Raw genomic sequence first — 27716 nt, forward strand, 5'->3', positions numbered from 1 at the left:
GGGTTTGAGAGAGTGGCCATCCGTGAGAGACTTCCACCGCAGCTTTGGGCAGAGGTGTTGGATCTTTTCTTAGTTGCTCAGCCCCAGCAAGCCTATTTCGACCTGAGTGAACAGGGTGCAGGTGATTACCAGCATGTGAAGGCAGAGATCCTGGCCCGACTGACTGTGGACCAGAATGTCAGGGCTCAAAGAGTCCATGATTGTGAATACCAGGAGGCGTTACCACCAAGGTCACAAATGCACCACCTTGTACAACTTGTCCGGAAGTGGCTCAAGCCAGAGACATTGACCCCAGCGCAGACTGTGAAACGGGTTGTCGTAGACCGGTACCTGAGGTCTTTACCGGGTAAGATCCAGAGGTGGGTGGGGCATGGTGACCCAAGAAACGCCAATGCATTGGTGGGGTTGGTGGAGCGATACTGCGCTACATAGTTCCTTGGGAAGGGGCACCCACAAATCCCACAAACTTCCAAGGCCCATAGGGTCAATTTACCTCGGGCTCCCCAGGATAAGGTAGTGGCCCAGGGGAGAAGGAGTGTTATCTGCTGGGAGTGCCACGAGCCCGGCCATATTGCGGCTAATTGTCCCCGTGCCTCTGAGCCCATGGACTGCAGCCTGGGCTGGAGGGTGTCCCTCTATGCTGCCCCTGTCTACACTGCCGCCACCCCAGACATTGCTGATGAGTGCCACCTGTGCCAAGAGGCCATGGCTGGGTGTCCAGTGGTGGCACTACTGGATTCTGGCAGTCGGGTAACCCTTGTTAATGGGAACTATTTTGACCACGGGACTGTCACTGGACGCACAGTTGAGGTCCTGTGCATACATGGAGATATAAGGGACTACCCAACCATGATTATCTCCATCCAGACCCCCTGTGGAGAGAGCCGACATGAGGTAGGGGTTGTTAAGAACTTGCCCCATGACCTCATTCTGGGACAGGACTTTCCCCTATTTTGGACTGTGTGGCGGGGAGAGCAAGGGTCAGAGGATACAGCCCCAAGTATACCACAAGTGTTGTCTGGTCAGGTTCTTGAGCCTGAACCTAATGACCAGGACTCTAGGGTTCCTGCTGTAGGGGTGACCATGGTAAAAGAGGATTGTGGCTCTATGTCTCCCCTAGAGGCAGGTGATGCCGAGGAGGCTGGTACTGAACTTCAGATGTCAGATTTGAAAGTGTCTCATGATAACTTTGGTACCACAAATCACCAGGATCCCACTCTGCAAAGGGCCTGAGAAAATGTTAGTGTTATCAGTGGGGTGTCTCAGAGCCCAGGCACTGATGAGGTGTTCCCCCACATGGTTGTCAGCCAGGAGTTGTTATACTGAGTTGACAGGGTTTGAGGTGAGGCCTTAGAGCAATTACTTGTACCCCAGCCTTATCGCCGGATGGTACTGGAGTTGGCACATAAACATGGGCTAGGGGATCATTGAACATATTGCTGGTATGCAAGACAGGATAGCGGCAGTTATGCCCATAGTTAGAGAGCATCTGCAGGAGGCCCAAAAGGCTCAAAGCCGTGTTTACAATAGGTCGGCGAGGGTAAGGACCTTTAAACCTGGTGACCGAATACTTGTACTCATTCCCACAGTGGAGAGTAAGTTTCTTGCCAGAAGGCAAGGCCCCTATGAGGTAATGGAAAAGACAGGGGACGTGAACTACAAGATTCGTCAGCCAGGTAGGAGAAAACCTGAACAGGTTTATCATGATAACCTGCTAAAGGCGTGGAAAGACAGAGAGAGTCTGCTGACAGGGAACCAAGAGAGTCTGCTTACAGGGAACCAGGAGAGTCTGCTTACAGGGAACCAGGAGAGTCTGCTTACAGGGAACCAGGAGAGTCTGCTTACAGGGAACCAAGAGAGTCTGCTTACAGGGAACCAGGAGAGTCTGCTTACAGGGAACCAGGTGAGTCTGCTTACAGGGAACCAGGAGAGTCTGCTTACAGGGAACCAGGAGAGTCTGCTTACAGGAAGGTCTCCAGCTAAACTATCTCCTGTAAACCCCCCACAGGCTGTAGTTGGGATTACAGAGGTAGCAGCAGGGGTTGTAATAACAGAGACCCTCACAAAAAGCCAGCAACAAGAATGCAAAGAGTTTGCAGCTAGGAATACAGATGTGTTCTCTGAGCAACCCGGGCGTACATGCCTAATCAAATATGATATTGTTACTGAGCCCCATGTGAAAGTACGGATGAGGCCGTACCTGGTCCCCAAGGCTTGCCGACAAGTCATTTCAGGGGAGGCGCAGAAAATGTTGAAATTGAGAGTCATTTAGGAGTCCAAAAGTGAATGGGCCAGTCCCATTGTTCCAAAACCAGATGGGACATTGCGTTTCTGCAATGACTACAGGGAAACTAAATGAGGTGTCTTGTTTGACGCCTACCCCATGCCTCGGGTAGACGAACTTATTGAGAGGCTGGGAGGGGTCCGGTACTTCTCCACGCTGGATCTCACTAAGGGATATTGGCAGGTACACCTGACAGATAGCACCAAAGAAAAGACTGCCTTTATCACCCCTGAGGAGCTTTTTCACTATGTTATGTTACCGTTCGGGCTCCGTGGGCCCCCCAACTACATTCCAACAGTTAATGGACATAGTGTTGAAACCTCATAGGAAATACGCCTCAGCATATCTGGATGACATCATCATTTTCGGCAATGACTGGGAGAGTCATTTGTCCAAGGTACAAGCTGTAGTGGATTGTTTGAGAGCAGCTGGCCTGACTGCCAACCCCAAAAAGTGTGCTTTGGAGATGGAGGAGACACGCTATTTGGGATATGTGATCGGCTGTGGTATAATCAAGTCCCAGGTCAACAAGGTCAGCGCTATCCGGGAATGGCCTCGACCTCTGAGCACTAACAAGTTAGGTCATTCCTGGGCACAGTTGGGTATTACAGGTGGTTTATACCCAACTTTGCCACAGTATCTGCTCCCCTGATGGACCTTCTGAAGGGAAAAAAGTCTGTTATGGTGCAGTGGAATGACCAGGCCAAAAAGGCTTTTCAGGCGCTAAAGGTGGCCTTGTGTGGATCTCCTGTCCTCATTAAGCCCAACTTTAGGAGGGAGTTTGTGGTCCAGACGGATGCATCAGATGTAGGGCTGGGAGCTGTCCTGTCTCAGAAGGTAAATGGAGAAGAACATCCAGTCACCTACCTGAGCAGGAAACTCATGCCAGCAGAAAAGAACTACAGCATAGTGGAGAGGGAGTGTCTGGCCATAAAATGGGCATTAGAGGCCTGAGGTACTATCTGCTTGGGAGGCAGTTTCGTTTAGTGACAGACCACTCGCCTCTCACTTGGATGAGGAGAATGCCAGGGTGACTAGGTGGTTCTTGTCACTTCAGAAGTTTAGGTTCACAGTGGAACACAGAGCCCGGAAACTGCAAGGCAATGCGGATGCCTTGTCCCGGGCTTATTGTTTGGTGTCTGGAGTTCGCCCCGAGGGGTCCAAACTGAGGGGGGGATATGTGAGAGAGCGAAGGGTGTGGTCTGGGAAGACAGGTATGTCCCAGCCAGGCAGCTAAAGGGTGTTTGGTAAAGTCCCACACCAGGGAGGTCAGCTGGGTAATCAAGGCCTGATAAAGTCTCTGAGTGAGGAATGGGAAGTGTGGCACCACACCACAGGCTGACCTGTCCAAACTGAATCTACAGAACAGGTACTGTGCCACCCGTTGTTGTTGCCAAGGTGGGAGTCTGGTAGCCAGGCTTTTGTATAGACAGGGAAAAGTTTGCTTGTGTTTAGTTTAATTCTCAGCCAAGAAGGGTTTTGTTTTGGTTATTTGTGCCTTTTGCAAATATAGCTTATATAGCTATAAGTCTCCACACACCTGAGAAGGTGGTCTCTCCCTAAGGATAGACGTTATCCCCACAATCAATTTTTTTCTGGTTATTTCTATATGTAATACATGGCATATTAGTCTGATTAACCCTTTTCACCATAAAGTCATTAACTTTATTAAACACTGTCTACCAATAAGTATTTGGATACCCAGTAAAGTTTTGTGGAGTTGGAGTTATGGTCTGGGGGTGTTTCTCCTGGTATGGACTGGACCCTTGGTCAACACCTATTGTACTATTTTAGATAACAGTGTGCTTCCTACATTATGGCGGTCATGTGGGTTGGACCAATGTTATTTCCAGGATGACCCCAGCTGTCATGTAGCGAAGTCTACCATGGCTTGGTACAGTGACAATCAGGTTAACCGACTGGACTGGCCTGCCCAGAGCCCAGACTTGATCCATATCAAGCACCTCTGGGACGAGTTGGATTGCCAAAGTAAGGGGTGCAGCAGCCGTCCAAAATCTGTGAAAGAACTTACCAAGCTGAATGGAATAAAATACCACTAGCTATCATATAAGGACTTGTGGAAAGCATGCCCCGCAAGGTTGAGGCTGTAATGGACACTCCTGCCGCTCGGACCACAGGTGTCCAAATATTTATTGGTAGACAGTGTATAACCTATAAACGTTTGAAGGTTGCTTTGATCTTGTCTTATCTATAACTTGCATTATGTCCAAATATAACCCTGCCGTCTATGCAGCTCATTTTTGGAGTCAGTGACCCCATCCTGCCCAACAGAGACTTATACCCAACCACATATTACTTTACTCCAAATGACCAGGCTCGGTATGAAATTATTATAAAGATTTTGAAAGACCATGGATGGAACTGGGTTGGGATTATTACTACAGGTGAAGAGAGCAATCAAATGGCAGTAAAAAAACTGAGTAAAATGATGGCCAAGTATGACATCTGCATCGAGTATATTATTAATCTGGAAATCAGGATGAATTCAGAGCAAAACGAGGAAGTGTTTGTGAAATCAACAGCTCAAGTTGTCGTGATCTGTGGACTTTACTCAGAGTTATATCAATCATTTATCCAAAAATTAGTGAAGCTTGAAAATATCACCTTGATCCTTCATGAATCATGGGTTAATTTTTTATCCAAAATAACATATCACATGGCGAGTTTTATCAACGGTAGCATAGTGGTTAGGGTTCCAAGAAGATCAGTATCGAAGGTTGTGGAATCTATTTTTAATGTGAACCCATCAACCCATCCAAATGATCCACTGCTGGAGGAGATCTGGTTCAAGCTCTTTAGATGTCTCTCCAATGATACAAAGAAAAATGGATTTTACCAGTGGTACTATAGAAAACAAGGCGTGAACTGTACCGAGATGTATTATATCCCACCATCGGAATACGAAATGACAGATACAAGCTTATACTATACATATGTATCAGTCTATATTCTGGCCCATGCTTTAAACACAGTGAAAGAAATGGGTAATAAATCAGGACTATTACAACATCAGGTAAGTACAAGTTCTACAGAACTTTACAGATATTGTCATCACTCACTGTCCTAAAATATGGCTCACCATCAAATTTACCTATTGGTATGTCTTGGGAGGATATCCATATAAACACAGGGGAAATGTACAAAATCGATGCAGATGTTGCTTTTGGCTGAATTCTAACCCAGGACCCCAGTGTTGTGAGGCTCTGGTGCTACCACTGAGCCACCATGCTGCCCAAGATAACAGAGCATTGCAGTGTGGTTACAACCATATGAATACAGCAAAGGAATGCTGTTACCATACAATAACCATATAGTGACAGAAATAAAACCTACACAGGTGCTATCAATACCATAACATAAAATCCATTTTCTCACCGGGAACATCATCTATGACAATAGTCATTGGCTTCACCTAGTGTTCTCTTTACAGCCCAGACCTTGTCACTTCTTGTTATAGATATATACACATATATATTTTATATAAACACATATTATGTACATATTGGTCTTAGACTGTGAGATATTTACTTGGGGTTTTATCATAGCCACAATAACCCGGGCCTCCGCCAAGGAGTATATTACAAACTAGTGCAGTGCCATGTCATACAGAAAAAACACGATACTGTTATGTCAAAAAAGGCAAGACAATTAATCCATAAGGTGAGGTATCACTAAGATAAGTGTGGACGTGGATTCAGTCTGTTGGTGGTGGGGTGAAGTGTCTCCCTGTAAATCCAGGTGTTAGATTGAGTTCTTTTTACCAAAAATAATCTGGGGGTAATGGTGGAGGAGGATGAGGAAAAAGCACAAGTATTAAATGCCTTCTTCCCTACAGTGTTTACACAAGAAAATCCATTGGCCAACAACATGATTAGGGGGAATGTGAACTCTCAACTACATGTCACCTGCTTAACCCAGGAAGAAGTGCGGCGCCGCCTGCAAAACAGTAAAATAGAGAAATCGCCCGGTCCAGATGGAATACACCCCCGAGTTCTGAGGGAATTAAGCATGGTCATAGATAGACCCTTGTATCTAATATTTAAAGGGGCTCTATCAGCAAAATCATGCTGATAGAGCCCCACATATGTGTGAAGCCTTTAAAAAGGCTATTCAGGCACCGTAAAAGTTATATTAAACTACCCCTCATTTTAAAATAAAACCCTAAAAAAGAATATGATCTACTTACGCATCGTGCACGATGGGCAGGCATTCAAGGTGCGCCGTCTTCTTCATCCACGCCTCCTCTTCCTCCAAAGACCTCCGGTCCCGTCCTCCTCCGGCGCTCGCGAACTGACATTGATATAAAAAAATGGCCTGGGTACATGCGCAGTAGCATGCGGCTTCTACTACGGCTTCTGCGCATGCACAATGGCCTTTTTTTTTTTTACCTTCAATCAAAATGATTAGGGGAATGGGTGGACTGGAGGACAACGAGAGGTTAACAAACTTGGGGTTATTCAGTTTAGAGAAAAAACGTCTATGGGGAGATCTAATAACAATGTACAAATACATGAAGGGACAATACAAAGAACTTTCTAAGGATCTTTTTACTCCTAGGCCAGTGATCGTGACAAGAGGACGTCCTCTACGTCTGGAGGAGAGAAGGTTTCACCAGAGACATAGAAGGGGATTCTTTTTTTGTAGATTGTGAGCCCACAATGTACATTTTTTTTCCCTATCAGTATGTCTTTTTTGGAATATGAGATGGAAATCCATGCAAACACAGGAAGAACATACAAACTCCTTGCAGATGTTTTTGTTTTGCCCTTGGTGAGATTTGAACACCAGGAACCCCAACGCCGCAAGGCTGAGGTGCTAACCACTGAGCCGTCGTGTGGCCCCATGAAGGGGATTCTTCACAGTAAGAACAGCGAGGCTCTGGAACTCTCTGCCCCAGGAAGTGGTGATGGCGGATTCACTGAACAAGTTGAAAGAGGGCCTGGATGCCTTTCTTGAAGAGAAAGATATAAGAGGTTATGGACTCTAGATTTTAAGGACACGTTGATCCAGGGTTTTATACCGACTGCCAGATTTGGAGTCAGGAAGGAATTTTTTTCCCCTGAAATAGGGCAATTGGCATGAGCCTCATGGGGATTTTTGCCTTCCCCTGGATCAACAATGTAGAGATTGTAGGGTTATAGGTTGGACTTGATGGACTGTCTTTATCCAACCTCATCTACTATGTGTTAGGATGGGGTCCCACAGGTTTTCCTTCCGGCGCACAGCGCCACCTGCACGTCGATCCAGCTCTCACCCCCAGCGTCGAACGGTGAGGTTCATGGAGTCTAAGTCCAGCGTTTGGCCTACTGAGCATGCTCGGACTTTTTGGAGACGCTCTGAGACTCTCATTCTCCCCCTACTGAGCATTCTCAGACTTTTTGGAGACGCTCTGAGGCTAAGTACCATTCGGCCCATACTGGGCATGCCCAGTGAGGTTATGGCCACTGCCCTGTGGGCAAGGAAATGCCTTTATATGGTGTGAGCCGACGCCTGCCGGGTGCTCACACTTTGACTAATAACTTTGAGACAGGAGGTCAGGGCTAGGTTCCTGTGAAAGGCAAGTTGTCAGTTCAGGGATTCTAGGTGGGATTCCTGGGTACTGCCAGTGGGGAATGCATTAGCCTGATTGAACTGTTCAGGTGTATTGTAGCTCCAAAGCTGTTTGTGGAGCCTTTGTGTTGCTGACCAGGGGTGACAATTAACCCTCGGCAGCCTTTGTTGCAGCCAGTTCACATTAAGGGTGCATTCACACTGAGTAAACGCTAGCTTATTCTGAACGTAAAACACGTTCAGAATAAGCGGCATCTAAAGCAGCTCCATTCATTTCTATGGGAGCGGGGATACGAGCGCTCCCCATAGAAATGAATGGGCTGCTTCTTTCACTCCGTGCAGTCCCATTGAAGTGAATGGGGAGTGCCGGCGTGTACGCTCCGGCATGAGCAGAGCTTGCCGTATACGCCGGCACTCCCCATTCACTTCAATGGGACTGCACGGAGTGAAAGAAGCAGCCCATTCATTTCTATGGGGAGCGCTCGTATCCCCGCTCCCATAGAAATGAATGGAGCTGCTTTAGACGCCGCTTATTCTGAACGTGTTTTACGTTCAGAATAAGCTAGCGTTTACTCAGTGTGAATGCACCCTAAAGCTGCACAAATACACTTGCCCAGTGAAGCCAACTGGTGTAAGCCTCATTGCAGCCATTTCACATTTAGGGTCCATTCACATGGAGTAACGTGCCGCGTGATGTGGCACGTATACGGCGTGTGAGACTGTGCGCACCATAAAAGCTCCCATTGATTTCAATGGGAGCCTGGATCATATATGCCGCATTATATTGCGACCGTTATTTTGCGGCCACAAAATCACAGCTGCAAAATAACGCAGCGTATACAATCCAGGCTCCCATTGAAATCAATGGGAGCTTTTACAGCGCGCACAGTCTCACATGCCGTATACGTGCCACATCAGGCGGCACGTTACTCCGTGTGAATGCACCCTACAGCTGCACAAACACCCTTGCCCAGTGAAGCCAACTGGTGTAAGCCGCATTGTAGCCAGTTCACATTAAAGCTGCACAATACACTTGCCCAGTGAAGCCAACTGGTGTAAGCCTCCTTGCAGTCTGTTCACATTGGGAACTGCGCAGACACATTACCCCAGTGAAGTTAACTGGTGAACGTGTGTTGCTCCCTGTTTCCACTAGACCGCATAGACCTACTGCTGCTCTGCTTAGGCGGACGGCCGCCCTCCTAGGGCTTGTGGACCTCGACTGCAGTCACTACCGCAGTCAAGAGGTTCTGTCAAATTATAATTTATATATATAGACGGAACCGTAACACTAACTATGTATGTAATTATGTAACTTTTGTCAGTAACTGGAAACGTATCATAAGCTTCAATTTCCAATTGTTTCTTTCTCTGTCATTCTTGAAATGCCCCTTTAATACTTTCTTAATGCTACAAAACTTACCAATCAGTGTTCTGCACCATTCTATTTCAGAGACCCATGCAGAAGACATGGCAGGGGTGTAACTAAAGGCAAAAGATCCCTAAAACAAAAGCCTAGCTACATCCAATCCATACATTTTAGCAGTATCTACATTTCCCCCTCCATCTCCATCTGACCCAGACCACCCTGAAGGCTTGTTCCCAACATCCCCACAGTGCACACAAGCTTCCTAGTTTTCCCATCCCCTGTCAGTAACTCCCACAAACTAATCCTGATGCTTTTTGTGACAAAGCCTCCAAAATTTGTCCAGGTCAAGCCTAGAACTTTCCTCCTCATAGCTGATCAGATTAGACTGAGAGGACAGATTCCTCATAAATCCCTGCTCGTTAAAGTTATAAATTTAGTTTTAGAGATGAGCAAAGTTTTGGAAAATTTGATTTGGCCGCTTCTCCGGATTTCCCAAAAAGATTTGATTCTTTGATTTGTGATGTTAAAAAAACCAGCTATTTCCTGGCAGCAGAGAGACTGTATAGTGGTGTAGAGTACTGTGCCTTGCAGTAACACACTTGGGGAGTCTGCTGTGATAGGCAAACAATACAGTGAGTCAGTATGACACGCACATGACAGGTGTCGCTCTTAGAACCGATGCGCACCTCACTTCACATTCATCTTCACAAAGGTGAGTCTCTACAAATTTTGGGCAGACAAGTGAGTTCTCTTTGGGATAACCATTGCTAACACCTGCCATGATTCCACACTACTGTCCAGTCAGGACAGCTTTTCCAGGGCACAAATCCAGTTTGACTGCCCAGACGTCCAGCAGATCTTCTACAACGGGTAGCAGGGTGCACTCTAAGTATGCCACCACCTGCTGGTTAAAGTTCTGCTCTCTGTCTAGCTGTTGATGAGGAGCTTCTTCACTATGTGGGTAAAGAAAGCTGCTCATCAGCGACTCTAGGCTCAGGTTGAGCCGATACTTCTCCTGCCACCCCCTCCCACAGCTGCCATGCCAGTGCAAGTTGAGCGCTCATGTCTGTCGGACATGCGAGAGGATGGACGATGTCACAGATAGTCCGTGGCCAACTTGCTACATAGCATGTCTCTATAGTAGTTCAGTTTGTACTCCTTCTCAGTGAGTGTAAAAAAAGGCCCCATTTTTTTTCCCAGTAGCAAAGGTCTAACATGATGGAGAGCCAGTAGTCATCCCTCTGCCAAATGGTGACAATTCAGCTGTCACTTGGGCTATTTGCACAAGTTACTCCAAGGGACTGTCTGCATCCATCTCCACTTCATACTGCCACGGTGTGTCTGGGTCATCTGCTTCACCTCTCTCTTGCTGTTCTGGCCGCTCTTGCTCCTCCTTATCACTCATTTGGCTAGACATTGCTTGTGCTCCAATCTCGTTTTCATCCTTCTCCTCTAATTCAAACCCCACAGATCTCATGTCGCCACAAGATGTTGGCACCAAATCTCCAGTCCCCTGACCAGCCGGCAGGTGTCACATATAATCTGCCACTGGCTAACATTAACGTTACATAGGGGAGTAGGTGTGTTTGCTTGTATCCTCAAGAAATTGTTTATGGCTTTTCTCTGTTCATATAGTCGATCTAACATTTGGAGGGTTTAATTCCAACGGGTGGATACATCGCATATCAGCCTATGTTGTGGGAGGCCATTCTGTCACTGCAGCTCAAGGAGGGTGTGCTTGCCGGTGTACGAGTAGCTGAAGTGCATGCAAAGTTTCCTTGACATTTTTAGAATGTCTTGTAGATGTTTGGAACACTTAAGGAAACGCTTGACAACCAGACTAAACACGTGCACCATGCAGGGTGCACGGCTAAGCCCTCCTTGAAGCAGTGCCGACACCATTTTTTGTCTTTGTCAGTCACCATGGTTACGATTTTACGTTCTCTTGAAGAAAGTCAGGATTCGATTTCTTGATTGGGACAATGGAGGAGTTCCTCCCCTGTTTGACTTAATTCTCCTTGGCAAACGAGGTGTAGAACAGCGTGACACCGCTGTGCCCTTCACATGTGGTATAATGGAGGAGCACTGGAAGTTGTCCCTGCAGTGGAGGCTGAGGACACAGTGGAGGATAAGGCGGAAATTGTAAGACCAATGGTGTGAGAACGTGGAGGCAGAAGCTGAGTCACCTCTACAAGTTGCTGTTGTGTCACAGTCACCCAGTGGGACATAAATGACATATATTGTCCTTGACCATAGTTACAACACCACACGTCAGCGCTGCCGTGCACTTTGGCAGACACCGACAGGCTCAAGGAGTGGACCACTTTCTCTTCTACCTATTTGTGCAGGGCTGCTACTTCCTTCTTGGCAAAGAAATGACAGCGTGGGACTTTCCACCTTGGTTCGGTGCAAGCCATTAGTTCTCTGCAAGGTGCAGAGTCCACCAATTGGGAAGGGAGTGACTATAGCACCAGAAACTTGGACAGGAGCGTGTTCACCTTCTGCACCAATGGATGAGCGCACACATACTGTGTTGGCCAAAAGTATTGGCACCCCTGCTATTCTATCAGATAATCCTCGTTGTCTTCCAGAAAATGATTGCAATCACAAACTCTTTGGTAATATCTTCAGCAGTGGCGTAACTAGGAATGGCGGGGCCCCGTGGCAAACTTTTGACATGGCCCCCCCATCCCAACTGACGCCAAAGACCTCGAACGACCCCCTCCTCCACACTCTATTATGTCCCATAGTGGCCCCTGTACACAGTATTATGTCCCTTACTGGCCCCTGCACACAGTATTATGTCCCACAGTGGCCCCTCCAGACAGTATTAATCCCAATAGTGGCCCCTCCACACAGTATTAACTCAATAGTGGCCCCTGCACACAGTATTAACCCCAATAGTGTCCCCTGCACACAGTATTAACCCCAATAGTGGCTCCTGCACACAGTATTAACCCCAATAGTGCCCCCTGCACACAGTATTAATCCCAATAGTGGCCCCTGCACACAGTATTATGTCCCATAGTGACCCCTGCACACAGTATTATATCCCTCTGTGGACACCCATAAACAATTATTATACTCTGGGGTCTTTTCAGACCCCAGAGTATAATAATCGGAGACCCGGGGAATAAGAACATTAAAAGCAGGTAAGCAACACTGTTGCTTACCTGTCCCCCGGCTCCTATGCTGTCGCCCGCGCTCACGTCCTTCTTTAATGACGTCGGACGTCACATGACCCGGGAAGCATGCCGGGTTCATGTTACGTCAGAGACGTCAGAAAAAGTAGAACGGAGGCCTGGCAGGATCGCGGAGAGGTAAGTAACAGTTTTTTTATGTTCCCTTACCTCTCCGGTCCGCCGATCATTATACTCGGGGGTCTGCAAAGACCCCTGAGTATAATGATAGCCTTTGTGGGGCCCGCGGTGTCACTTGCCGATCCCGGCCCAGCCAGGATCGGCAAGTGAATAGGGCCGTAACAGCCTATTGAAAAAAAACCGCAGCGGTAGCGGCTGTCACCGGGCCCCCTAATAGCCCGTGCCCTGTGACAGCCGCCTCCGCTGCCTCTGTGGTAGTTACACCCCTGATCTTCAGTTATTTTGCTTGCAATGAAAAAACACAAAAGAGAATGAAAAAAACAGTCACATCATTGATCATTTTACACAAACGTATTGGCATACTCTTAGAGAATATGAATACAATAATAACCCCCCTCCCCCACCTTTTGCCTATGTTTCTTTTTATTTCAGGTGCAGAGATACATGAAGTACATTCACTTCAGAGAGCCCAATGGATATCCCGTATTTTTTAATGAAAGAGGTGAAGTGCCCTTTGTCTGGATCATAGGCAACTGGGTTATTTCTAGAACCAATATGACTGATATTTCAGAATTTTTAGAAAGGATCATGGCTACCATTTATTTACCAATACCGAATAGGCGTATTTATACTAGAATATTGGAAAATTACATGTGGAAAAATGACAGAGTAAGAGGACACAAGTTACACACCGAGTCACAATACTATGTTTCTATTGAAGTCATGTCTCCATTGTATTTCTCAAGTAATTGTCTACAATTTTATCATTATTAAACCTTAACAGCAAACAATAAATTCTTTAATATTGTAGATTAATGGACTTTACCTGTTTTACATTATTTATAGCACGACCATAGACTAGCATCACACCAAAACCAGAAAGTGAGCTTTATAGGACCATATAAAGATCCTACAAACTCAGACATGTTCTGTACGTTCTGTACTGTGTGGGCATTAGAGATGGACAAACCTCATGAGATGGTCGAATCCATTGCTAAGGAGTCAGGTTCAACCCGTGTATTCCAAATTGCTCAATTTTTAACAAAACCATATAAATGTTGATTTACTTACTGCCACATGTATTGTGCAGAAAAAATATAGAAGAAACACGTGTCTTGTGTTACATTGTGATGCTCAAGTATCACCTGACAGCCTCTCGACCAATAGAAAGGGGTATGTGGACACATCGAACTGCTGATGTCATATACCATATAAAAGGTTTTGTATGCTGGAACACGAGGCACGTCAGTGATGATGGAAGTAGGAGATGGATGTGTTACTCACCACTTCATAATCCAAAGCAATGACTCCATTTTCTTCAGCATTGCACAGCACTTAGTACAGCAAACCTTGCGATACAGCGGGGAAAGCATAGGAGTAGGAGGCATAGAAATCAATTTAATCAATCAATTACAGGCAAACAGTGATAGAAATGATAGGAGGGAGGGAGAATATCTGTACTGTGTCAGTCAGGCTGCTACATGCAAACACTGTTAACCCTTTCAATGCCAACAATCTAATTCTGTCTATGTCTGTTATGAAGTTTGAAGTATGAAGTGATGTTTTTTTTACAGACAAAGTCGGTCCTTTAGTAAAAAATCTTTTCTTAAGGATTTGCATTTCTTAAATTAAATGCATACAAACTACTGTTCTCAGAGCAAAACACTGATTCCACTTGCGCTAATCTGATTAAAATCATATTGGGGGAGATTTGACTCCCCCAATAAACAGTGCGACTGAGCCTGCTAATCTGTTAAAATATCTGTTTATTAAGTGTTTTTTTCTATTGCCCAGCAATAGTCTTGCAGTCTGCGCTATTTTAAAAAAGTTAGTTAAAATCCATTTCTTTCATTTCCAGTAAATAAATATATATATATATATATATATATATATATATATATATATATATATACTGTATAAAAAAGCTGTCATTCTAGTAGAAAAAGAAGTAGATTCTGACTGTGCTAATCTAAATATACAGCGTGATGCAGTTTGCAAGTCTTAAAAAAAAAATCTGTTAAGCGTTTGTTTGTTTTTGGTTACCCAATATACATACAAAATATTGAACTATTGCCATTGTAACAGCAAAAATAAAAATAAAAAAATTAAAAAGTGCAAGTACTAACAATGAGCGTGTGGGTGGTAACAGCAACATTGCTTCTGGCAACGTTTGGTAGTGATCGGTGGTTTTATCTGAGAATAAAAACGTTTTTGAAAGCAGTGAAATCCTAATATTGAGTCAGGGATCTGTGTGTTCATTCTCCTTTGTACCAAGTTGTTTTTCTCTTTTGTCAACCATGTCTTCTTCACTGACACAGATCCCATTCTCTACTAGCCAATTTGTACACGATGAGAATGATATTCCTCATGGCCCAAGTCCTCTTTTTTTTTCCTCTTTGTGATGAGTTGGATGAGAACTGCCAGTGATTTTTGGATGTAGAAAAGGTAGGGATGGAAGACATGAGTGTTGGTGGAGGTAGCAGTGGCCAGAGGTGTGCTATTGGTCATGCTGGTAGGGGCATTAGAAGGAAATCTATCTGGAACAGTGAGTGCATAGAGAAAGCCCATTGTCATGATGAGTCACGAAAAAGTGGGGAAGATGAATTTGATGATGACTCTATTACAGATAAGAATTGGCCACTGTGTCAGTGTGACAGGGTGACATCACAGAAAGAGGGTGGTAGCAGGTGAAATAATAAGAATTCCACCTGATGTGAAGCCCCAACATCCAAAAGACCTGTCTGGGATAGATTTAAGACAAGTTTGGTGACACTGGAAGGGATGCTTCCACTGCTGTTGATTTTGGCAGGAGGTGAGGTCATCTCTCATATGGGATTTTTTTTTTTTTTTTTTTTTGCATATTACCAAATGAAAAATCAATGGTACTAGGTACAAGATCTGCAAACAGATAATTATCCATGGGTGTGCAGGCCCACATGTAGTAACTAGGTCTCTCTATACTAACACGAAATGGCATCACCAGCACATCTGGCAAAATATGTAAGCAGTGACACCAAGTGACCAAGACCATCTTATTCTATTTTTTCTCCCAGTGATCATCTTTGTAGGGAGGTCATGTCCACATCTGGCACATGGTCATTATTACTAGAGATGAGTGAGTAGTGAAATATTCGAGATTCGATATTCGTTTCGAGTAGAGCCTCAATATTCGACTACTCGATCAAATATCAAATCCCATTACAATCTATGGGGATAAAAAAAATGCTCGTTTCAGGGGAAACCACTATTCTACTAAAGGAGAGTCACCAAGTCCACGAGTAGCAGGAGGAGAGTGTTTAGGAGGAGCGCTGTGTAGTTAAAGCGCACGGACCCCATAGATTATAATGGGTCCGTGTGCTTGCAGCGCACTGCCCGCACAAATGATTTGTGTGGGCAGTGCATGGCAAGCACATGGACCCCATTATAGTCTATGGGGTCCGTGCACTTTAATTGTACAGCGCTTGCAGTTGTGATGATATTCCGTTGGGGGTCCTCCTGCAGACTCCTTCTGGACGGAAGGCAAGCACTAATGTGAACCAGCCCTTACTCGTACTGCAGAACCAGCATTGATTGGCTGAATGCTATACACTGTATAGCATTCGGCAAATCAACGCTGGTTCTGAATCGAATCTTTACTACAAATAGTGATAGTATTCGAAAGAGTACGAGTATTTCTAATACCGCAGTATTCTATCGAATACCTACTCGATCGAATACTACTCGCTCATCTCTAATTATTCCCATCTTCTCCATCTGCTTCGCCTCCTCTGTCACACCGTCAGTCATCATCCATCCGTAAGGGAATGTGTGTCCAGTAAACAGAAATCGGCACCCAGACATCTGCAAATGTAACTCCCACCTGGCCAAGTTGCTGGCGGTGCAGTTGCTGTTGTGTTGCTTATTGGAATCCACTGTGTTTTCCTAACTGATGACATTGCACATTATATGTAATAATAAGCTGTCCCTACTTGATGAAGAAAGTAATAAGGATTCTATATGTTACCATAATCCTCAATATCATTTTTCTATGAGAAGGCATCTAAGCAGTTTTTGACACCATCAGCTGTGACTGCTGTGACTGGCTCTTGGGGTGGCATGTTCCACAGATTCACAGACCTTTCAGTATAGAACCAGCCCCTGAGTAGGCTATTCCACGTACTCACAGTCCTTACAGTATATAAGCAGTTCCTTGGATAAACTATTGCACAGATTCACGCTGCTTACAGTGAAGAGACCTTGTCACCTCTATAGATGAAACATTACTCTTTATATTTATTTACATTGAACCCCCTTTGCCAAGTTGATGCCCAAACACTGAGTGTGTCCAAGTCTGCTTGTAAGCTCCATGTATCCTCAGCTGACTGTACTGTACTGAGTTTACCTCCCATAGTTATCTCCACCAGTCCCCTGTAGTTACTTTATAGTTTCAGAACCCATGGCATCATCATAACATCAGCATCTTGACATTTTTATGTCACAGTGTAGGGAGGGGTTAAAACTAGAGATGAGCGAGTAGTTAAATACTCGATATTTGATATTTGTTTTGAGTAGCCCCTCAATATTCGACTACTCGAATCGAATATCGAATCCTATTATATTCTAAGGGGGAAAAATATTTGTTTCAGGAGTAGGCAACATTCGATCAAATTGAACTTACCAAGTCCATGAGTGAGGGTCTGGCTGGATTCTCCGAGAAGTCTTCTCCGTGCAGCGTCCCCGCGGCATCTTCCGGCTCTGAATTCACTCTGCCAGGCATCGGGCCAGGGTAGAGCCGACTGCGCATGTCCACACTACAAGAAAATGGCCACTTACAGTCAAAGCGGCCATTTTCTTGTAGCGCGGGTATGCACAGTCAGCGCTGCCCAAGCCGACGCCTGAGCAGAGTGAATTCAGAGCCGGAAGACGCCGAGGGGACCCTGCGCGGAGAAGACTTCTAAAGATAGGAGAAGAACCAGCGTTGATTGGCCGACTGTATAGCGTTCGGCCAATCAACGCTGGTTCTGCATCAAATTTTTCCATTCGAATAGTGAGTGGTACTCAATCGAGTACGAGTATTTCGATTACTGTAATATTCGATCGAATACTACTCGCTCATCTCCAGTTAAAACAGACTTGCAATTTTTTGGATACCCAATTCATGTAGAAAAGGGCTGAGGTGGATATAGCACATTTATAATTTTCAGTTTAATGGGCACACTCTGCATATATTGGGCAAGTAAAATGCCAAGCTCCCAATGCTGGGCACCTCCATATTGTACACTGAAATGCTGCACACAGGGCTTTGGTCACACTCCTCCTTAACTAAGGATTAGTATTTATTCCTCCATACTTTACACTGCGTGCTTTTTTACTGTATCCATTTTGCTGCCCTCTATGCTTTACACAGGACTGCTGCACTACATTCACGCCTTACAGAGGGCTGCTATACCCCCCTACATATCTTACTGTACATGTATAAGCAATAGAAGGGGTGTAGAAGTCCATTGTGAAGTATGGAGTTGCCTTGGGTGAGGGGGTCTAGTTATTGTCCATCCTCTAGGTGGCGCACCAAAAGATTTTGTATGACCATAGCTGTGAGGTTTGTGATATTTGCCATAAGGTCAGGGAGGCAGGGAGTGAAATTTGAGAGACAACACATAAAATTCCCTCTTTTCTCCAGTGTTTGAGATATATACTTGCCACCACCAGTAGGAACACGCTAAGTTATTTTTGGGTGGGACTTGTGTAGTCTAAATCTACAGAGTGACCGAAATAGTTGACCCAATTATTTTATGTGGACAATTTCTATTGTAATATTAATTAATAAAAGTGAAGTTTTAGATATCATTTCTTCTAGTACGTTTTTGAGCCAGTGAACTATGAAGAATGAAGTGGCAGCAGGATGCCATGGTCTTGTGTAAAATTTGGATACCCTAACCCAATACCTAACCCAATTTCAGTATTTATCACACCTCTTATCTGTTCCTATATTTGTATTTCTGTAGACATTATCGTATACCATGCCTGAAGAAGAGCCGTATCTAGTCTTCAAAAAGCAAAACTGTTCAATATAAAAGGAGCTCTCACGACTTGTACATACCTCCCAACTTTTGAAGAACTGAAAGAGGGACAAAATGTGCGCGCCGCGGCAAATTTAGCCCCACCCACTTTTGTGTTGACTCCACCCATTCTCATTAATTTTTCATGTGCCCGCACACAGTATAATCCTCCTACAGTCACCCATAAATTATATGTTCCCCCTCTATCTCTCCCCCAGTTTCATATACACCCTTCATCTGCCCCCAGTTTCATGTCCCCCTCCATCTCTGCCCCCAGTTTCATGTCCCCTCCATCTCTGTCCCCAGATTCATGTTCCCTCCATCTCTGCCTCCAGATTCATGTCCCCACATCTCTGCCCCCAGATTCATGTCCCTCCATCTCTGCCCCCAGATTCATGTCTCCACATCTCTGCCCCCAGATTCATGTCCTCTCCATCTCTGCCCCAAGATTCATGTCCCCACATCTATTCCCCCAGATTCATGTCCTCTCCATCTCTGCCCCAAGATTCATGTCTCCACATCTCTACCCCCAGATTCATGTCCTCACAACTCTGCCCCCAGATTCATGTCCCCACATCTCTGCCCCCAGATTCATGTCCCTCCATCTCTCCCACCAGATTCATGTCCCCACATCTCTGCCCCCAGATTCATGTCCCCCCATCTCTGCCCCCAGATTCATGTCCCCCCATCTCTGCCCCCAGATTCATGTCCCTCCATCTCTGCTCCCAGATTCAGGTATCCACATCTCTGCCCCCAGATTCAGGTATCCACATCTCTGCCCCCAGATTCAGGTATCCACATCTCTGCCCCCAGATTCATGTCCCTCCATATCTGCTCCCAGATTCAGGTATCCACATCTCTGCCCCCAGATTCAGGTATCCACATCTCTGCCCCCAGATTCATGTCCCTCCATCTCTGCCCCCAGTGTCATGCCATCCTCTCCTTCATCTGCCCCCAGTTTCATGTTCCACCTCAGTGTACAGTACACATTACACTTACCTTCTCCTCGTTCCACCGCCGCTCTCTGCGCGCCTCTCTCTCTCACTCGCACACAGATCGCATTGTGTCTACAAAGCCAGTAGGTGGCGTGCAGTGGCGAAGCAAGGAGCTGAACTGTGACAGCTCCTTGCTTTAGCCGCGTATGTGTTCAACTCAGATCTGCATCCTCTGGATGCAGATCTGAGTTGAAATCGGGACATACCTCCCTCCAACCGGGACCGCAGGACACGTCACCGAAATCGTGAATTTCCCATGGAAATAGGGACAGTTGGGAGGTATTCTTGTGGAACAAAAATATTACAATCCATAGACAACAAGACTTTTTCACCATGGAAACTGTGACTCTGTAGAATAGTCTACCACTAAACTAGTTCTGTACTGTAAGATCTGTTGAATAGTCACCATTGATAGTGGTCAATGCAGTGACAACTGACGGCTTCAAAAGGACCTACTGTAGATATTGTCTTACATCAAGATAGCATTGACACTTATGGAGTTGTATAGAACCCCCCCCCCCCCTTCCCTTTCTTTCCTTCAGCCATATTCCTTCCCATTTGTTGGCTTGATGAAAGTGTCTATGTAACCAGACACTTACTTATTTCATGGGTATTTTAGATTTTATAACTTACATGATTTTTATTTCTTTTATCTAAGGAACCATACTCTCGGTGTAAAGATCCATGTAATCCAGGATACAGAAAGGCTCCTAATGGAGGAGTAAAAGTCTGCTGCTATGACTGTGTCCCGTGCTCTGAGGATGAAATGTCCAATGTAACAGGTAAGAATATTTTCTACTACAGATATATCAAGATGTAAATGTGAACTAAGGTAAAATTACTGAGAATAGAAGACTTCTGGACTCGCACACAGGGACTGTAGAATATGAATAAGCCTGCACCAAGTACCAACAAATAAGACCATTTTTACCCATCCTCCCCTCTACCTGGTTTGAGAATTTCTTTTACGAAGCAAATACTTAGAAATCCTTCTGAAAGCTCAAAGAAAAAAAAACTCCAGACAAGCTTCTTCACAAACACTAGGGTTGGTTAGGTACCCATTACGGTACCTGACTTTTCTGAGATTAAAAATCAGCATCAGAAATCTGTCACGGTTGTCAATACCTGAGTAACTGTGATACTGAATGCTGCTTGCACCAATATGGAAATGAGGTAGGAAAGCTGTCCCTAGCGCTACGATGGCTGACTAGGCCCTGCCTAAGGGTGTTAGTCAGCTCTACCCAAGCTAAGCTCGGCCCCAACAACTACTGGCTCTTTAGATATGAAGACCTAATAGACAGGTATGGTGAGAGCTGAAAGAGGCTAGGGACTGGGAAATTAGAGGTGGTCACCCCTAATGAAAGAATAAGGACAGCTGCAAACAGAAACAACCAGGATGGGATATGATGGAGAAATATCTGGCGCAGCACAACTATAAAAACACAACAGGAATTGAAGAGAGGAAAAGTGGACTAGTGAGGAAAGGGTATCACAGGTCAGGGGCAAAGTAAACCTGAGCCTTAAACAAAAACTTACTAATACTAAAACAATCACAGGCAACCAGAAAATGCAGGACAGGGGTTGAGCAGTTATGTTGAGGGTTAAACAGACTCTCACACAGAACAAACTCACATCACTTCCAAATCAGCTCCGGAGACCGTACAATTCCCATTAATCTCTCCTACTAAACTGGGCCAAAAATCCTGGTTGGTAACAACGAAAACCGGTGGGGACTGAAGCCAGCAGTGAGTCTTTTATAGACCCCGGAAAGACTTGATAGGTTGATGACAATGTCAAACACCTGAAGCTCACATCTACTGATACACCAAGGCAGATACACCCCCAACAGCTCAGTGGCAAAGGGAATGACCAGAGAGTCACAGGACACCAGCTCAAATCCCCAGAATATACACAACAATGTTATAAAACAACTCAAGTCCTGACAAAATCCAGCTTACATATGTAGCAACACCTGCAGAGAACTGTAAGTAGGTAGATAGATAAATAGATAGATAGATAGATAGATAGATAGATAGATAGATAGATAGGAGATACAGTCCTATGAAAAAGTTTGGGCACCCCTATTAATCTTAATCATTTTTAGTTCTAAATATTTTGGTATTTGCAACAGCCATTTCAGTTTGATATATCTAATAACTGATGGACACAGTAATATTTCAGGATTGAAATGAGGTTTATTGTACTAACAGAAAATGTGCAATATGCCTGAAACCAAAATTTGACCAGTGCAAAAGTATGGGCACCTCAACAGAAAAGTGACATTAATGTTTAGTAGATTCTCCTTTTGCAAAGATAACAGCCTCTAGTCGCTTCCTGTAGCTTTTAATCAGTTCCTGGATCCTGGATGAAGGTATTTTGGACCATTCCTCTTTACAAAACAATTCAAGTTCAGGAGGGGGTTACTGCCTCCTTTGGCATTCCTGAGCTGCTGTCCATCTCCCATTGGCTCCAAACTTCAATGTCCAGCCAGACACCTCCTTGCTCCAGTCTGTGGAATTCTGTTACAGGGTGTGCCAAACAGAAATCAAGCTCCATCTTGGAAATTCCTTTCTTTGTCTCAGAACTATGTAACCTTATTGAGGAAAAATTAGTATTTCTTATGACACAAACATGCAAAATAAAGTATAAGAATCTTGATTCATGTTCTCAGACTTAACATTCCCCTCTAAATACTAATTTTTCCCTAAGCCTGTGAACCTACTGATCTGTTCCAATGTGCTTCGTTCCTCTTTACCTCTTGGGTGACAACTTATCCATTGTAGATAAGCTCCCACTTAAAGGGCTTTCACATAGGAAAGTCAGATCCTAGCTGTCCCTAAAGCAACTCAACATATTCCCGGGGAGAAGCTTTCACATTGTCATACACTTTTATTGTCTCAATATCAGTCTCAGGTCTCATTGTCTAAATCCACAGCCTCGTTTATCATCCCCTTTAGACACAGGAATACACAGATTGATATCACTAACAGGATCAGTCTCTATGTTGCATAAAACATAACAGGAACATAAGTGCAGATCATCCAACAGTCCTTGATATTTCTCCTCTCAGGATTTCATATATCTCATCTCTTTATCTCCATCCAATCTTTGGGTTTAGTTTATAAGTGTCTCCACTGACTCAGAATCTGGAGGGAAGGAGAAAACTCAAGAATATACATTAATCATATGTTTTTCATAATTCGTCACATAGTCAGTCAGCACACCATATTACATCTGGAACAATTGTGAAAAAGACAACCCAAATATAGGGCTAAGGCTAATTTCTCCTGTCAAGAATTTACCTTACAGAGAATGCAAATACAAGTGGCAACCAATAATTACTTTCCAATACTCTGGGAGCTGCATGGGGGGTATGAAACACTTATTATACAGTATACTCATAATATAGCATAGTATTTTCCTTATTACCCATAAGTTCCATTATTACTTTGATGCTCTCAGGGATCTTACTTACACTACATCTTTCAGTAGCTGTCTACCTGCAGTCCCGTCTATGGTGATTTTCTTCACCAGATATGCCTCAGACCATCTTGACGAGAGATAACTATACACAAGCACTTACTCATACCGTCTCACCTTTAGTAACAGCATATACTTAACCTGCAATCCCTGGAACAGGTACAAGGGCCTCAGGCTCACCTATATCTGACTATAGTGATACTAAATCCTGCGGCTGCCCATCCTCCACTCACCAGGTCACATATGGCTACTACTAAACAGTACACTTAGTAAGAAGCTGCTTATGCCATAAGTGGGAACGATGTTCTCAGTACATACTCTCTTACCACCGGACACCAGGACTTGTACATCCTCTTTCCAAGTCTCCTTTCCTCCTAGACCATTTTTGGTGCATCAGTGTCTTAAAACCTGAAAAGAGAGCTAAAATGTTTGGGTCTAGCATGGTGACCCCTGTAGTTACATGTCCCCTTGGCTTATGCAGCTGGGCTAATGGCAGTATCTGCCCACATGCTACCCTACTTCTTTCCTATCAGCCTTGGTGTGTGGCCATAACTTCTGACTATACCTACCTATGAGCAGCCGCAGGGTCTCCATCACACAAAAAGTTCTTGCCCTCCAGATCGGACCATAATTTTACTATATCAAACACCTACCCTCAGACATTGTACCATGTTCAAGTGATGGCTTCTATCTGTGCTTGGTTTACCTCATATTCAATGACCGTGGCATATCCGTGGCAGAATCCACCATCTACAAAAGAACTCAATCAAAGTTATCAATAGATTCATATTAGCAAAAAAAAATAAAAAATTTCCTTAAGTTGTCTTAATCTTCTTCACTCCCCCTTGAACCAAACAAAAAGCATGATGTAATTATGAACTTTTTATACTCCAATGTTCACTAACAATGACTCTTGTGGTTTCCTATCTTTTTTTTTTTTTCTTAAATGACTTCATGTTCTGTGAAATAGATATTTTACCAATGACAAAGCTGGATACGTTCAAGAATGTCTATCTTCTTATCACACTGCAGGTGAGCTGTCCAGCCACTTATCTTTGCTTCCAAACCAAGATTTACAACCCCCTTTCTTAGCAGTGTCTTCTCATGCAAGCAGCTACACAGCCCACACATGACTGTGCCCCCCCTCCCTCTGTGTGTGTGTAGGACTACAGGATTCAGCAAGCTCTAATGCATACTTCTTAAAGGAACAGAGACACATTCATACAATCTCATCAGCAGAGAAGGCAGAAACACTGAGTAGAAGAATCAAATAAGTCTCCTGATCACGTAACAAAATTTATACACAAAGGACATTACACAGCAGATACGGGGGTGGCTTCTAATTCACTTAGTATAGGACAAAATAATTTTCCTTTCTTTACTTTTTTTTTTTTTTAAACCAAAACATCATCACAAAAATAACCTGTGCTACATCTTTTTATCAATCAGCATACACACACATACACACATATATTTTTTAAAAATTTCAAAACTTGGGACACCTTTTTGAGTTTCCATATCCGTTTTCCTACAATAGAGAACAATCCTGATTTATAGGAGCATGGTTCATCACAAAAGAACACAGAAGGTAAATAGAGTATACTGTGTACGTCTTGAGAGGGTCCAGTGTTAAAATCAAAGATGGTGAACACTAGGGCGACACCCTTCCCACCATGTTCCTTTGGACACAATAGATATGATAAGGACTGTAACTCTGGTGCTGGAACAAAGCCAAGTTTCGACTCCTCCGCACCTTCTTGAAGCTCTCGGCAGTCAGTTAATGCTGTGAAATCCAGGGAATCATACGAACACAATTCAAACAGCTAGCAGTTAGTACCGACACCAAAATTACACATTAATATTTTTCATGCAACTTTTTGAATATTCTCATCACAAACCCCACTTCTGTAATTACCACAGGTATTCAGAACCTATTAAACTATACTTGAAGTTACCTTAAGGGAAATCTACCAGACTTTTACAATTTTCTTTACTAGATCCCAACCAAAGTTTAAACGTATAATCCTCTAAACATCATAATAGTGGTATACAGTGAGGTCTTTTATAGCTGAACTTGTCACTAGTTTTACAAGGAATTATTTCTCTTGGCAATGTATCAGATTCTTTGTATTTGCTTTTAAAGTTACTCATCCTCACAATCAACTTCCAGAAATCCTTCATTTGCTATAGCACACGCACCTATAAACCATGCTGTGCCTTGTAACATTCTATTGTCTTTCAATATGCCTCTATTCTCTCAGATAGCAGCTGTCAATTGGACTGACTACAACCTCACTTGCTAAGGAATATGGCTGCCACAGGAAGTGGCCACTGCTGGGCTGGGCTGCAATATACCATTGGACGGCAATCCAGCTAACTTATACAGATGGCTTGTGTCCTTCACATACTTCTTTCCCTCCCTAACCTTAACCAATTCCACTGCCGTCTGTGCCTCACTGGGCAAAGTATGTTTACACTTAAACGCCATAACTAGAGATGAGCGAACAGTGTTCTATCGAACTCATGTTCGATCGGATATTAGGCTGTTCGGCATGTTCGAATCGAATCGAACACCGTGTGGTAAAGTGCGCCATTACTCGATTCCCCTCCCACCTTCCCTGGCGCCTTTTTTGCTCCAATAACAGCGCAGGGTAGGTGGGACAGGAACTACGACACCGGTGACGTTGAAAAAAGTAGGCAAAACCCATTGGCTGCCGAAAACATGTGACCTCTAATTTAAAAGAACAGCGCCGCCCAGGTTCGCGTCATTCTGAGCTTGCAATTCACCGGGGACAGAGGTTTCCGTCCAGTTAGCCAGGGCTTAGATTCTGGGTAGGCAGGGACAGGCTAGGATAGGAAGGAGAAGACAACCAACAGCTCTTATAAGAGCTAAATTCCAGGGAGAAGCTTGTCAGTGTAACGTGGCACTGACGGGCTCAATCGCCGCAACCCAGCTTTCCCAGGATCCTGAATGGAATACACTGTCAGTGTATTCCCGTATACCCGATATATACCCCGATACCCGTTCCAACGGTGTGCCCCCCCACCTTCACCCCAGAAATACCCTGCAAGTCCCCTAGCAATAGAATTGGGGCTATATACACCCACAATTTTTACTACTGGTATACAGTGCCATTGTCTGACTGGGAATTCAAAGAATATATTGGGAATACAAATACCCTCATTTCTTGCTACTGCCATATAGTGCCAGTTTCTGACTGGGAATTCAAAGAATATATTGGGAATACAAATACCCTCATTTCTTGCTACTGCCATATAGTGCCAGTGTCTGACTGGGAATTCAAAGAATATATTGGGGTTACGTGCACCCACAATTTTTACTACTGGTATACAGTGCCATTGTCTGACTGGGAATTCAAAGAATATATTGGGAATACAAATACCCTCATTTCTTGCTACTGCCATATAGTGCCAGTGTCTGACTGGGAATTCAAAGAATATATTGGGGTTACGTGCACCCACAATTTTTACTACTGGTATACAGTGCCATTGTCTGACTGGGAATTCAAAGAATATATTGGGAATACAAATACTCTCATTTCTTGCTACTGCCATATAGTGCCAGTGTCTGACTGGGAATTCAAAGAATATATTGGGAATACAAATACCCTCATTTCTTGCTACTGCCATATAGTGCCAGTTTCTGACTGGTAATTCAAAGAATATATTGGGGTTACGTGCACCCACAATTTTTACTACTGGTATACAGTGCCATTGTCTGACTGGGAATTCAAAGAATATATTGGGGTTATAAATACCCTCATTTCTTGCTACTGCCATATAGTGCCAGTGTCTGACTGGGAATTCAAAGAATATATTGGGGTTACGTGCACCCACAATTTTTACTACTGGTATACAGTGCCATTGTCTGACTGGGAATTCAAAGAATATATTGGGAATACAAATACCCTCATTTCTTGCTACTGCCATATAGTGCCAGTTTCTGACTGGTAATTCAAAGAATATATTGGGGTTACGTGCACCCACAATTTTTACTACTGGTATACAGTGCCATTGTCTGACTGGGAATTCAAAGAATATATTGGGAATACAAATACCCTCATTTCTTGCTACTGCCATATAGTGCCAGTTTCTGACTGGTAATTCAAAGAATATATTGGGGTTACGTGCACCCACAATTTTTACTACTGGTATACAGTGCCATTGTCTGACTGGGAATTCAAAGAATATATTGGGGTTATAAATACCCTCATTTCTTGCTACTGCCATATAGTGCCAGTGTCTGACTGGGAATTCAAAGAATATATTGGGGTTACGTGCACCCACAATTTTTACTACTGGTATACAGTGCCAATTTCTAACTAGGAATTCAAAATGCGCAAGGCTCCCGGAAAGGGACGTGGACGAGGCCGTGGGCGAGGTCGGGGGAATGGTTCTGGGGAGCAAGGTAGCAGTGAAGCCACAGGGCATCCCGTGCCTACTCCTGTGGGGCAGCAAGCATTGCGCCACTCCACAGTGCCAGGGTTGCTTGCCACATTAACTAAACTGCAGGGTACAAACCTTAGTAGGCCCGAGAACCAGGAACAGGTCTTGCAATGGCTGTCAGAGAACGCTTACAGCACATTGTCCAGCAGCCAGTCAGACTCTGCCTCCTCTCCTCCTATTACCCAACAGTCTTGT

General features: G+C 44.3%; 1 protein-coding gene across 1 annotated transcript in view; it reads left to right on the plus strand.

Moving 5' to 3' along the window:
- The first annotated feature begins 4532 nt into the window (after nucleotides 1-4532).
- Nucleotides 4533-27716, plus strand: part of LOC142216111 (vomeronasal type-2 receptor 26-like) — a 34948-nt gene continuing 11764 nt past the window's right edge. The window contains exons 1-4 of the mRNA XM_075284139.1: nucleotides 4533-5318; nucleotides 11326-11342; nucleotides 12982-13210; nucleotides 20233-20356. Coding sequence (XP_075140240.1) covers nucleotides 4533-5318; nucleotides 11326-11342; nucleotides 12982-13210; nucleotides 20233-20356 — 1156 coding nt within the window. The remainder of the gene's footprint in view (nucleotides 5319-11325; nucleotides 11343-12981; nucleotides 13211-20232; nucleotides 20357-27716) is intronic.

The sequence above is a fragment of the Leptodactylus fuscus genome, chromosome 1 (assembly GCF_031893055.1).
Source record: "Leptodactylus fuscus isolate aLepFus1 chromosome 1, aLepFus1.hap2, whole genome shotgun sequence".
Taxonomy (NCBI): domain Eukaryota; kingdom Metazoa; phylum Chordata; class Amphibia; order Anura; family Leptodactylidae; genus Leptodactylus; species Leptodactylus fuscus.